The sequence below is a fragment of the Gorilla gorilla genome, chromosome 4, assembly GCF_029281585.2.
Source record: "Gorilla gorilla gorilla isolate KB3781 chromosome 4, NHGRI_mGorGor1-v2.1_pri, whole genome shotgun sequence".
Lineage (NCBI taxonomy): Eukaryota > Metazoa > Chordata > Mammalia > Primates > Hominidae > Gorilla > Gorilla gorilla.
In genome coordinates, this window is record NC_073228.2 from 98,790,086 (window position 1) to 98,804,966 (window position 14,881).

The following is a 14,881-nucleotide window of genomic DNA, read 5'->3' on the forward strand; positions in this document are numbered from 1 at the left end:
TGATGAAAGAAGTATCTTTCTACTTTTGGAAAAGTTTTGTTGCAAATACAAATACGTATTATATTTATTGCAAAACTTATGAAAAGGCAAATCTGTATTGGTCATGTTTTTCAGTCTGTTTCCTAAAAAAATAAAAAGTGAATGCATGAAATGGACTCACTAGAAAGCCAAATCATTATTATTTTTAACAAAATATAAATTTGTGTATTGTTTTTTAAATGAAGAAAATTAATTTATGGAATATGCATATCATCAGTTTTTGTCACCAAAAGTGTAGACATTTGTAACTATAGTATCTATTTTAGGGCTTCAGTTATATTTTTTTCAGCTAGAAATTTGAATTTTAAAACAGAACTTAATATTTCCTAAATATGTCATCTCTTTTATGCTTCTGCACATGCTGTCACTGCCTAGACCTTCCTCTGTCTTTCAGATGTTAGTGTCTCCAGAAATTCTGTTTCGCCTTCTTTCTCCCTAACAGAAAATGTTTTCCCCTTGCTATTCAAATAACTGTATTTGATAACCCTTATTCTTCTGGGAAGATCTTTTCTTTTTTTGAGACATGAGTCTTGCTCTGTCACCCAGGCTGGAGTGCAGTGGCCTGATCTTGGCTCACTGTAACCTCTGCCTCCCAGGCTCAAGCAATTCTTATGCCTTAGCCTTCCAAGTAGCTAGAGTTACAGGCATGTGCCTCCACGTCCAGCTAATTTTTGTATTTTTTCATTTTTAGTAGAGATGGGCTTTTACCATGTTGGCCAGGCCGGTCTCAAATTGCTGGCCTCAGGTGATCTGCCTGACTTGGGCTCCCAAAGTCCTGGGATTATAGGAGTGGACCATCACGCCTGGCTGGGAAGATCTTTTTTTTTTTTTTTTTTAAATTTAAGTGTCCAGCTTCAGGAGGTTCATAGTGGAGAAAGGACACCTGACTAGCCATGCAAAGGCTAGACCTCTGGTTAGCTCTTTGAGATCATAAAGATTCACATACCATCTTGGTTGTGATATATTTAAAGTGAGCTAATCAGTTAACCAGCATGCATTTATTCATTCTTTTAACAAATTCTTGAGTACTTATGGAGAGCCAGACACTGTACTACATTTTAGGGATTAAAAAGATGATTTAAATAACAGTTCCTGCACTTTGAAAGTGACTGAGATGTAAACAATACCAGCACAAAAGTACAAGCCCAACAGTACAAGCCCAGCATAGGTATATGATGTGAGGAAATAGAGTTTATGTGGCTGACATCCTTCATAATTTCCAAATCTATTCCTTTCTTCACTGTCAATTGTCTTTATTTTAAAGTTCCTGTTTCTTCTTATATAAACTATTGCAGTAGCTGCTTTATTGATCTTGGGTCTACTTTTTTCCTTTTAATTTTTCTTCCAAAGTACCCCCCCACAGTATGCTCTTTCCAAAGTGATCTTGTCATTTCCCATATTAAAGTCCTTCATTGACTCACATATATTGAACTACCTATAGAAGATGGTTCAAATTTCTTAGCGAAATACGTAAGACCCTTCATGAGTTAGCCCTTATATATGTCTCAGTTCTCATCTTCACCACTTTCCTGAATGTGTCCAATCGTTATTTTCCATATCCTGTCTTTTGCTCTTATGTTTTCCGAATTTCCTAGCTTTTCTGCTTGTTTGTTTGTTTTGTTTTGTTTTGTTTTTTAAGACACTCTGTTGCCCAGACTGGAGTGCAATGGCACAATCGCGGCTCACTGCAGCCTGAAACTCCCAGGCTCAGGTGATCCTCCCGCCTCAGCCTCCTGAATAGCTGGGACTACAGGCGTGTGCTCCCACGCCTGACTAGTTTTGTATTTTTTGTAGAAATGGGGTTTTACCATGTTTCCCAGGCTGGTCTCCAACACTTGAGCTCAAGTTTTCTGCCCGCCTCAGCCTCCCAAAGTGCCAGGATTAAAGGCATGAGCCACCATGCCTGACTGCTTCGTTTCACTTCTCTTCTCTCTTCTCTCCTCTCTCCTCTCTCCTCTCCTCTCTTCTCCTTTGTCCCTTGTCTTCACTTTCCTTCCTTTCCTTTTTCCCTTTTCTTTTCTCTTCTTTCCTTTTCGAATCTCACTGTCACCAAGGACAGTGTGCAGTGGCGGGATCATAGCTCACTGCAATCTTGAACTCCTGGGTTCAGGCCACTCTCCTGCCTCAGCCTCCTGAGTACTTGGGACTACAGGTGCCCACCACCACACCTGGCCAATTTTGTTGTTGTGGTTGTGGTTGTAGTTTGTTTGTTTGTTTTTTGAGAAGAAGTTTTGCTCTGTTGCCCAGGCTGGAGTGCAGTGGTGCGATCTTGGCTCACTGCAACCTCCGCCTCCCGGGATCAAGCGATTCTCCTGCCTCAGCCTTCCAAGTAGCTGGGATTACAGGCATGCGCCACCACGCCTTGCTGATTTTTTTTTGTATTTGGTAGAGATGGGGTTTTACCATGTTGGTCAGGCTGGTCTTGAACTCCTGACCTTAGGTGATCCACCCGCCTCCACTTCCCAAAGTGCTGGGATTACAGGCATGAGCTACTGTGCCAGAACTACATGACTAATTTTTAAATTTTTTGTAGAGGTGAAGTCTCCCTGTGTTGCCCAGGCTGGTCTCAAATTCCTGGGCTCAAGCAATCCTCCTACCTTGTCCTTCCAAAGCACTGGGATTACAGGAATGGGCCACCATGCTCAGCCATAGTTTTCCCTTAAAATGCAATTTAGCTGCCACTTTCTTACTCTTGACCTTTCCTTTAAGTTTGTCACTCACATCAGGCCTGTGACTTTCTTAAGGATAGGTGCTCGTCTTGTTTTTCTTTCTTTAAACTTCCCTCTTACAGAAGGTGTTCAGTCTTAAATATCTCCATCCTTAATATCTAATATAATGCCTGGAATGTAAGTGCTTAATAAAGGTTTGGATGAATTTATTGATGCTATAGGCGATAGATTTTAGGCAGCTTAAAAATAGACTTTTAAACAAAAATACCCAGATTTCATTTCAAAATAATGGGGTACTGGGGAGGTGCTTAGGGAAGTGGTAGGAATATAAATGAGCTAAGTAATACTAGTCTCTACTTTTGTATATATTTGAAATATTCCATAATGCGTAGAGAAACTTAAGTTCTCTATCTCTGACAGTTTTCAGAAAGACTGATTAACTATGTGGGCATGAAGGATCTTATAGACAGATTGAATATTAAATAAATTGTTAAAGCTACTAAGGACTCTCCTGAGAATGTTGTATTAAAAAAGAAGACAGCGAAAGTGGAGACAGAGGTAGAAAGTTATAAGTGCATTGTTGATATAATCAATAAGAAAGGTGGGAGATTGTAATAAATAGTGTTACCTAGACACTATTTCTTAAATCCTAGAGTTCTGAGTAATCTTCTATTCTCTTTAGAAATATATTATAGAAGTGTGCTGTCTGACCCAATAGCCACTAGCCGTATCTATTTATATTTAAATTTTATTCAGACAAAGTAATTAAAAATGTGGGTCCTTGGGTATACAAGCCACATTTCAAGTGTCTAGTAGAACATATACATCATCACAGAAAGTTCAGTTGGAGAGGACTGCTCTAGAAGACAGAAAGAAAATAAAATAATGAATTTTAAAAACGCTAAAAAAAAGTAGCCCTAAATAATCTTCATTTACTAATGAAAAAGAAAGTCATCTTGGGTAAGAAAGAGGAGGATTCTGGCGAGTATTATAAATTGAGAGGTTAGCTGGTCATTTAAATCAAAAGGACTTAATGAAATCTATAATCTTTGTTCTCATCAGTGAAATAAAGAGCACAAAGGGAGAGTACCTGCTAGTCATTAAATATTATAATCACTTGAAAAATTGAGAAATTAGATCTATTTATTAAGAATTAAGTACTCATGAGATATTTGACGTTGTTTAATTTTTGAAGGAAGAAATGTATTCATAAAATTTTGTTGAACTTTCTATTTTAAGAAAATTTTATTAAAATTCCAGCAGTATTCTAGAAGGAGAAATATTTTGTTCACAAATGACTTAGTGAATTGCTTGTATGTTATTAGATTTTTGGGTTCATGTCTTTCAGGTCTTGCCTTTTCAATGAAAGCTTTTGTCATCAAATTTCAGAAAATATTGGCTCCAAGGTGCTCCACCTGACGCTACTCAAATTTTTCTTTAATTTAATTGAAAGTGAAGTACAACATCTGAGTCGAAAGTAAGTTCTAATCGCAAAAATAACACTTTTCTAAATTTCAGTTGTTTTTATGCACCATTTTTTTTTTTTTTACAATTATTATAAATATATTTCTAAAAAGTCACCTTATTTTCTATTTTAAGGTAGATTTGTTTTTAAAACATATTTCCAGATATTCTCAGTGGGAGTAAAGGTTTATATGCCCTTTTAAAAAATTTCCTCAGTTCACTTCCACTGTTCATTTGGATGGATAAGTGTTTTCATTTTTTAGGATTTTAAAAAAATTCTTTAGTAATTGAATGCTAAGTAAAAAACTACACCAATTTTAAACACTGAGCCTACAATGGTAAGTTTTGCTCCTGCTCTAAAACTTGCAGATAGATTACTGTGTATATATACATTGTCAGTGACTTTATTGAACTGGGGCCATTTTTTATATTTTGTCCTTTACTATAATTGTTATAATCTTTATATTTTATGATCTATGTTCAAAAATTGCTAGCATTTTTTTTGACAGGAGAGATGTCAAGTAATTGTCATGATCAAATTGGCTTAAAAATATACTTTTTGTTTATATTTTAATTAGGTTGTATGACTGGTCAGATTCTCAGAATCTGAAAATAACAGGAAAGGCAATGCTTCTTGAAATTTTTTGGTCAGGAAGTGAAACCTCTGGGCTTTTGACCAAACCAGTAAATATGCTTTTGGAATGGACTATATATTCTCACAAGGAAAAATTCAAGTCTAATGATGTAAGTAGGATTAATTTATAGATGAATAGTCTATGGAAACAGCACTTTGAATTATTTACCTTTTCCTCTCCTCTTTATTCTTTGGGTCACTCGAAAACAATTAAAATGTACCCAAATATATCATTGTTTTCTATTTAGTTTATCTAGTTTTAAGGTGAAAGGTCCTTGGAGACTGGTTCCTTCATCGTCTCACGTTTGCATGTAGTAGCTAGTGAATTATTTGATAGTTACTGCTAAGAAATCTCTAGTTACTTACCTTTCTAGATTTTTTACTTCTGTGCAATTTGATTCATGAAGAACTTAAGATTTAAAAATAAATGAGTCAATCCATACAATTTTTGAGGGGTACTACTAATAAATATTAATATTTATTAGTATTAGTATTATTTTAAAACTACCTCTTTTGATGTTGAGTTATTTTCTGAAATATTTGTTTATAAGTTGATTTTGCCTGTCATTAGAAATTTAACATATAGTGATTTCAGTGTATTATCCATCTCAAAGATAATAGTGTATATAGCAACATAACTGTGTGGCACATTTTGGTTGCATAATAAATATTAGTCACCTTTTTCCTTTTCAGAATGATCTCCCTTTGGAATTATATTATCTACTTTTTTGCGTTACATCATTCATTTCTGCTCTTTTCTTTTAATTTTTTTTTTTTTTTTTACTTGTATCTTCTTGAATCTTTTTTTCTTTTTAGTCTTCATTTCTAATACATCCACCTAATATAAATTACCTATTGAGTACAACTTGACATTCATTTCGTAGTTTGGTACTTTAACCTAGAGTGCTCTGTTTTTTTTCAAAGTATTTTCTATTGTTAATTTTGATTTCCCTCTTTGATCCAAGAGATATTTTTAAAAGATGTTTTAAGATTTCTAGATAGATGAGTTTTGTTTGTTTGGCTGTGCTTTTTTTTGGTTAGTTTCTAATAGTGAATTATAGTGAAAGAATGCACCTTGTGCAATTTCTGCTTTCTGAAATTTACTGAAGTTCTCTTTTTGGCTCCATATAAGACTAGGAACCAGAATGTGTTTTTTCTGTTGGATTGGATCAAACTTCATAATTGTTTTAATCAATCCTTCTGAATCGACTTTGTTGATTTGCTCATCTATTTATTTTTAAGTTTCTGCTTCATGTATGCTAATGACACCTTATTATTCATAACTGATATATCATGACTACTAGTTATGATCCTATAACTGCTAGTTAGGTAATATCTTTTTCAGGGATCGTAAGCATAGTAGTTAGGGTGGAGAGCTCTGGTATCAAACTACCATGAAGTCTATTCTGTCTTAACAAAAATGCTTACGTAGTTTCTCGTCAAATACTTCCTCAGATCCATTTTCTCTTCTCTACGTTTTAAATTACCATTAAACTTACGTTATACCTTTTCTTCATATTCTTTGTGTTTTTCACCTTGTATCTCCCTCCCTTTCTCTCTCTCTCCCTCTTTCTCTCCCTCTACCATTTCCCCTGTCCTCCTCTTTCTCCCTCTTTCCCCCACCTCCCATATAGATACTTTTTTTCTGTACTTGCCGCATTCTGGATAGTATTTTCATCCAGTTTTTAGTTCATTAGTTCTTTCTTCAGCTATGTCCAGTATATTGTTAAACATGACCATTGCATTTAAATTTTTTGTGTTTTTTCCAGTTAAAAGACTTTTTAACTGTTCCAAACCACTATGACTTGTTTTTATGAGTTTCAAGGTTTTCTTTTGTCTTTAACATGGCAATGACATTTATTATCTATGCTTGATTATTCCATATCTGAAGTCTTTATGGGTCTGTTTCTGTTGTTGTTTTTGCTGTTTCCTTCTCTTGTGCTTTTTTATTTTCTCTTGCAAGCTTATTATTCACTATATGCTTTTAAATTGCATTTGAGAAGTTATTTGTAGAAACAATACGTGATAAAGACCAGAGTATCTTCCCCCAGAAAGAATTTCTGTTGAACTTCTGCCAAGTGCCTGGGTGTACCACTAGTTAAGGACTATTCTAATCCAATGTCTATGTTTGGGGGACTCTAGGTAGTTCAAATGAAGTAAAGGGCTACATATACATTTAGTTTTGCTTCTGATTCACTCTTACCATGAGGATGAAGCCCTTCACTTTTTCATCCTGTGAGCAATTAGCTTTTGGCCATGACTTTTTTTTTTTTTTTAATCTTTTCTTCCCCTGTGCTCCAGAAACCACAGTTCTGTATTCTAGATTCTTCCTTAAAATCAGTGAAAGTCCTCGGGGCAAAGTCAGGTATCTGAGTAGTTCACGTGAGTACCTCACTAGATCTTGGCCTAGCACTTCCTCATAATTTGTTCTTTTTTTTCTGAAATGTTTTGCGTATTTTATTTAACATTTTTAGTTTTAGTTTTCTTCTCTAAGTGGGTTCAGTTGAAGCTGGGTGCAGTGGTTCCTGCCTGTAATCCCAGCACTTTGATATGCTGAAATGGAAGGATTGCTTGCAGCCAGGAGCTCAAGACCAGTCTGAGCAACATAGTGAGACCCCCATCTCTACCAAAAAAACAAAACAAAACCAAAAATAAAACAGATGTAGTGGTGTGCACATGTATTAGTTTTAACTACTTGAGAGGCTGCCCTGGGAGGACTGCTTGAGCCCAGAAGTTGGAGGCTGCAGTGAGCTATGATTGCGCCACTGCATTCCAGCCTGGGTGACAGAGTGAGACCTTGTCTCTTAAAAAAAAAAAAAAAAAAAAAAAAAAATTCGTCTGAATTACCTAGGCCTTCATTAGAAATAGAAGTTCTTGCTGTTTTTTTTAAAAAATACTGTTTGTTTAGTTGTCCGAGGTAGGAAAATAAAAGTTAGTTCTTTTTGAGGTACTATTTTTTTTTTTCTAAATCAGCATTAAAACGGGAAGATTGTTCTGAGTATAGCTAGATTTCTTTGTGATCAAGTAATCCTATTATTTAACCAGGTGAGTAGACACTGTTTTGTGCATGTATCTGATTTAAAAGGAAGTATGATTTTGCAAATTACAGAAATTGAAAATACTTAAATAGGACTACTATTTAGACCTCATTGCCAATTGAGTATAGCACTTTAAAGCTGATAGCATCTCTATAAATTACCATCTGTCTTTTTATTTACTTTTTATACAATGCAGTCATTAAGGATAGAAAATATTTCTTCATTATAGAACATTTCTTTTTTTCATTCATTTGAATTACATAAATGAAATTGCTCATTTATAACTTAAAACAATAAAATGATGTTGTCACAATTTTACTAAGTCTTCAAGGGACTATCACAGATAAGAAATTACTTAAGCTCTGATGTAAATAGTAACATTTATACATATTTAATTTTAAGATTTTTGTTCAAACTTATAAATAAAAGCAACATATTTGTGAAGCAGTCTGCAATAAATTGTAGCATTGTGATATGAGAACTGGTTTTAAATTTTGCAAATTAATATTTTATTTAACATTTGAATTGCTTAAATTGATATAAAACTGCTTTTTAAAAATTGTATTACCTTTCTGCTAGAATTCATTCTTGTACTTAATTAAATCTTTTTGGCAGTTTCCAGTTTCAAGAATTCCATGCATGTTCACAGACATCATTTTCTGTACTGTAAAGCATTTGTTTCTTGATTTGCTGAGTTGAAGTATTCAATTTAAGTCATTAGCTAAACAGAAGTCCTCAGTTTATGCTAATATTGTTTTGTCATAATGTCAATCAGCAAGTATTGCAGAGTGACACAATGGCAGTGAATTTCATTGTCATTAATCTGAGAAAATGTTGGGCTTTCCTTGGCAAAGAGCAGAGGTGGGCTGTGTCAAGGTTATGGAGGAGGTACAATTTTTACTAGTCCCACTTTTCTTTGAGATGTTCTTAAGTGCTATTGATAATTCTACAATATAGGTAGAAATGTAAGCTAGTTTATATTAATAGATAAGAAAGTTGATAAAGAGTTTAAATAACTTATTCAAGGTGTCACAGCTTGTTAGGGCAAAGCCTTGACTAGAGGCCAAGTCTCCACTGCACCACACTTTCTCATGTTTCAAATGCCAGTGTTTAAAACAGGAAGAGGCACAGTGTGTGCTTTATGTTTGCATCTTTCCAACAGAATAGTTTGTCACGTATTACAGTGGGATATCATGGAAATCCCTAACCTGGGAGTCAGAAGGCCAAGATGCTAGTTTGTTCTACTTTACAGATTAGTCAAGTTTTGGAAGATTGCCAATTTTATAAACTAGAAGTTATCTCTAATGGCAGATGATATAGAACCACATTGACAGAATGTCTGGTAATAGAGTTTAACATATTAGAAAGGAATTCTAAGGTAAATATATATCATATATGCAAATCTTGTCAACCTTTTATTTCTTTGTTAATTCTTAGGGTATTCATGTTCTCTTCTGTCAGCTTTAACAAATATTTCAGTATTCCAAGAAAGCTGTTTTCCTTTGATGATTTATTTACTATTTTCTTACTAATCTATTTCTAAAGCCTATATATCCACTGATACTGGAAGGAATAGCATCGTTGATGTATTGTTAAAGTGGCAGTGAGTATAGTCCATAGCACACTGTCTTGGCCCTATTATTGTTATGAGTGTGATAGTTAAGAATATGGTATAAAAGGATCTAAGAACCTGAGTTGAAAGTGTCTTTTCGTATAAAGACTTACTATTATGGCTATGTAGTAGTGTGCATGTTTAGCTAATGACATGAAAACAAGAACAACTTTGGCAGGATCTTTTTTATCATGGTAAAAAAGCTATAGTTATTCCTCGAAATCACTGCAAGACCTCTTCTGTTTAATAACATTAATATCAAGGTAAATTTAATATTAAGCAATATATTAATATTCTATTGTGATTTTAACTGTATGTACCACATATTTATATAAGGAAGGAGGGAAAGTCCCAACTGGTTGATTTTTTTTTTTTTTTTTAAATGTTGTTTTTGGTTGTTGGAAAGCTGGATTGTGTTTTTATATAAGGCTTCACTCTGTGGGCTAACATCCTTCTTTCCTGCCCAGAGTCTTAAAGCCTGGGTGGTCTAAAGTGATCTTGATTTACTATACCCTTGAGATGGAGAATACTTTCAGAAATCAAAATTTACCAACCTCTTGCTTCTTTCCTGAGTACTGTCACTGCTGATATTCAGATACATATTATGTTGGAAGGAACATTTTGTGGATGCATATGTGCATATGGACATAATCAGTTTACTAGTTTAAATATATATTTTCACTGTTCTGTTTTATATTCTCTTGATAACAGTGAGAAGTAAGGATTAACTAACTTGCTCAGAGTGATCAAGCAAGATACTGGCTTTACAAAGAATGGAGTTGATTTCCTGCAGTGTTTTCTGGAGACTAGCACTAGACCCTAGTCCTGCCGATCACACCAGGGGAGGTGTTAGTGCTACTGATGTGGTCAGACCTGCTGCTAGTTTCCCATGCCATATAGCCGCAACTGCAAGGCTTAAACTCAGCTCTCCTATCAAGGCAGGAGACTGGGTGGGATTGACAGCCACCTGTGAAGACTCACCTGCTAGGGTCTGGCTGGCTGTCTTGGTCCCTGATCATGTCAGAAGAAGTACACCACTTTCTTAATCATGCAGCTTTTAAAAATCTCCTCAGCCCCACACTTGAGGGTCTCTCTCCTAGATTCTAATGTCTAGCCCTACACGAATGCAGTATGCTGCCCCTGATGTGATAGGACAACAGAGGACCTGCACACATGCTACTGGTCCTGACTGTGTTTTCCTTCCGTAAACACTGTTCTGGCAAGCTGGTTTTATGTGCTGCTGGACCATTTGCTTATGTTTGCACAATAAACCAGAAATTAAACTTTGGTTTTGAAATCATTTATCTGCTAGCTAGAGCTATTAGATATGGAATGATATCCCAATGAAATATTGAATATACATATAAGAAATTTCTTACCTGAGGGCAGGAGAAACAAATCCAGTAGTCACTGAGGGTTCAGAGTGCTAGGGATTTCTTTCTCACTAATCCCATATTAGGCATAATATGTGCTAATTTGGTCTGTAATATATAACTCTAATACACTGAAATACACATAATTTATTCCGTAATACATAACATAATAACATACTGTTTATGAGTGTGTTAGTTTAGATTATAGTATAAAAGGATCCAAGAACCTGATTTGGAAGTGGCTTTTACATAAAATTTACTATTCTAATCCCTAAAATTCCATGTAAACTATGAAGACAAAGTGTGAAAATAACATTTTAAAAACACCTTTGATTTAAATATAAACATTTTTTCAGAACATTAAAACCAGCTGAAATTCCTGTTACTTGTCGTCTAGGCTTGTTGGATATGTGAAAAAATCACAAAACAGTTGGGTAAAAGGCATGTGAAAAGGTTTTAATAAATATTGTGATAATAGATTAGGTTATTAGTAATATTAGATCTCTTAGTTATAGATCAGGTTCTTAGATCCTTTTATACTGTAATCTTTTATACATGAACAGAATGTTATATATTGTTATTTAAGCATAATATATGCCTAATATGGGATTAATGAGAAAGAAATTAGATGGCAGAACATAGTTATAATCTATTACTGTAGCATTTGTTAAAATGTTTTCATATGCCTTTTACCCAACTATTAATTTAGTGATTTTTTTTTTCCTACATATCCAACATGCCTAGACAACAAATAACAAGAACATAAGAATTTCAGCTGGTTTTAATGCTTTGAAAAAGTGTTTATATTTCAATCAAAGGCGTTTTTAAAATTTCATTTTCACACTTCTTCATCTTCATAGTTTCTACTGAATTTTAGAGATTAGAAAAATACTTTCAAACATTAGGGTAGGGTAAAGCACGCTTAGAAGGTTTGTATGCCTTGTTACATTTCTTATAAGAATTTAATGATGTTTATTATTAAAGTAATCATACAAAATGATATACTTTTTTTTTTTTGAGACGGAGTCTCACTCTGTCACCCAGGCTGGAGTGCAGTGGCACAATCTCCTCTTACTGCAAGCTCCGCCTCCCGGGTTCACGCCATTCTTCTGCCTCAGCCTCCCCAGTAGCTGGGACTACAGGCGCCTGCCACCATGCCCGGCTTTTTGTATTTTTAGTAGAGACAGGGTTTCACCGTGTTAGCCAGGATGGTCTCAATCTCCTGACCTCATGATCCACCCACCTCGGCCTCCCAAAGTGCTGGGATTACAGGCGTGAGCCACCGCGCCCGGCCAATGATATACTTTTAAAACTGATCTCTACATCTCTAAGTTGGGTAATTAGTATTTGATATATAATTAAATAATAAAAATTTGAATCAGTGTATTATGGCAAATGAATAATCTTGTTTACTAGAACTTTTATTCATTGGGTTTCTCAAGTCTTTCTGGAAAATGTCATATAGAGAAATGTAAAGAATAATTCTGTATATAAACCGTGGGGGTAGATAAATCTATCTTCTTTTATAGTTGTATCTCTCCTATTTATAAAAATCTACAAAAACCAGGTATTTTCTCATTATTTTAATGGAATTATTTCCTAACAAACTTGATAGTATTGGATAAAATTAAAGTTTATTCTAAACTGTTAAGTTGTAGGTCCTTGGAAAATTTGCTTTGTTAACTCTTTTGTCATGTGGAGAGAGAGATGGAGGGGAGAGAATTAGTTAGCTAGGGTTCTTAAGAATACCTTTTATCATTACATACCCTGTATTTTTAAATAGCTATGTTTTGCCCCTCAAAAAGTATTCAAAATAAATACTAACAGAAATTCAATATTGTAATATATTTTAGTAATTTTTTTGTATCTTAATGTTAGGTCTTCAAACATGAACTAGCTTACTTATTGGCTGGAATTCTTGGAGCAGCAATAGATTATTGGATTTTCCTTGGTCTTAAGATGGGTAGAAATGTGATGCGACACATGTCTGATGACTTAGGAAGTTATATTTCTCTTTCGTGTGATGGTAAGTTTGTCTGTGTTCTGTTTTTTTCAGACCCATTCTGGAAATTAGTTTTGAATTTCTTTTAAGCAGTCTGTAAGCTTTAACATATGTTCATTTGAAGCTTTCCTTAAAATAGTTATGGATGCACGTACACATAGATACACACAGACAATATAAAGAGGAAGATTTAAAGTACCCATATTGTTCCTACACAGATAACTGCTGTTAACTTTTTAATGTCTTTCTGGTATTTCTAAGCATTTTTGTATAGTTGAGTTCATACTATATATGTAATTTTGCATTCTTATTTTCCTCTAAACATTACAGGAGACTTCCCCCCACATACATTTATTATTCAAATATAATTATTTTGCCTGGTGCAGTGGCTCACACCTGTAATCCCAACCTACTTTGGGAAGCCGAGGTGGGAGGATCTCTTGAGCCCAGGGGTTTGAGACCAGCATGTGCAACATAGCAAGACTCTGTCTTTAAAAAAAAATTTAAAAATTTGCTGGACGTGGTCTATGCTAGTAGTCCCAGCTACTCTGGAGGCTGAAGTGGGAGGATCCCTTGAGCCCAGGAGTCCAAGGCTGCAGGGAGCCATGATTGTGCCACTGCACTCCAGCCTGGGTGACAGAGCAAGACTCTGTCTCTTTAAAAAACAAAACACTGTAATAGAAATGCAATACAAATAAAATGTGAACCACATGTGATTTTTCTTTAAAATCAATGAGATTTGAAAATTCTCCTAGATCTCTTGAATCATGCAAATTTGCTTTGCCTTTATATTGTAACCCTTGTGGGTTGCTAATAACCAAGCAGTTTGTAGTAGAGTTAACTCAGGCTCGTTCTAGGGACTCATTCATGTTCACTCACTGTACAATCATCTCTGGAAATGTAAAATTTACTTTTATACTATTGTTATGTAGGGCTGACAGGACAACTGGATCAGTTTCATTAAAAAGGGCAAACTTGAAGATAAATCTTTTGACTCCAGCTCTTTAGAGGATCTAAAGTGACCCTGATGGACAGTGGAAGAAATCACAACATGGAATTCCTTGAATAACAATTTATTGACTTTAAATAATTTTGTCTAATGGTACATATACACAATTAAAAAACCTTTACGCTATTTCTAGAAAAAACAAAACAAAACAAAAAAAGAACAAAAACTTGCTACTATTTTTTCCCCATTGAGTCTGGTGCTCTAACAAGAAATGAACATGGATGAAGCAAACAGAAGTAATTTATATGGATAATTTTTTCACTCTTCTTTTCTCCCCATTACCTACTTTAAAGTCTCCCCTAAAATAAAGGGAGGAAGGAGTGTTATTTAAGAAACATGATGGCAGAACTCATTTCACAAGGTGAAAAGTTCTACCCAATTCTTTGGGCCTCTAGACTGAAGGAGGCTTCCATAAAGACCTTATGTAGATTCCCAAACTCCATAGCCAGTTTAGGGAGAGTCTTTGCCCATCCTTCCCTTTTTTTCTTTATTTCTTTATTTCTGTAATCCTTAATTCCTAAAATGAATACATTTTAAACCAAGTAAGTTTTTTTGTGGTTCTTAGCTATAAAAGATGATTTTTATATACTTTTATATACTTGATATTTTAAACTGCCAAATAAGTACTCTGCTACACATGTGTTTCAGTGTATCTTGATTTTATATAAAGAAAAAATTCTTCATATGCCATCAATCACTTCAATACTTTAAAGAGAGACTTCAGAATAGGAATCCAGGTTATAACTGGGTTCAGGATGTATTCGATGATGCCGTCTGCAGAGAGAGTTCTCTTTTTATACTACCAAAGTTAGAAGATTTTTATCTAAAGCATTTTATCTCTTTTATTTTTTTCTTTTTCATTGAGCTGAGGGGGTGATTACAGTTCCTTTTGTGGACTAGCTGTCCTTTGTTGCATGACTTTAACATTTCTTAGCTAACATTCAATCTTCCTGCAGAACCCTTTCTTATATTTCTTTCCCACCATTCCTACTAGGTAGTTTAGTGGTTTTTATCCTTTTCAGAAAACAGAATTCTGGCATT

The 14,881-nt window shown here is 34.6% G+C and overlaps 1 protein-coding gene across 2 annotated transcripts in view; it reads left to right on the forward strand.

The window, feature by feature from the left end:
• The window catches only part of SLF1 (SMC5-SMC6 complex localization factor 1), a 77,984-nt gene that overhangs the window by 47,802 nt on the left and 15,301 nt on the right, over window positions 1-14,881 (forward strand). For both annotated transcript variants that reach the window (XM_055387136.2, XM_031011412.3), the window contains exons 13-15: window positions 4,057-4,185; window positions 4,751-4,916; window positions 12,708-12,855. In XM_055387136.2, the coding sequence (XP_055243111.2) occupies window positions 4,057-4,185; window positions 4,751-4,916; window positions 12,708-12,855 (443 nt within the window). The remainder of the gene's footprint in view (window positions 1-4,056; window positions 4,186-4,750; window positions 4,917-12,707; window positions 12,856-14,881) is intronic.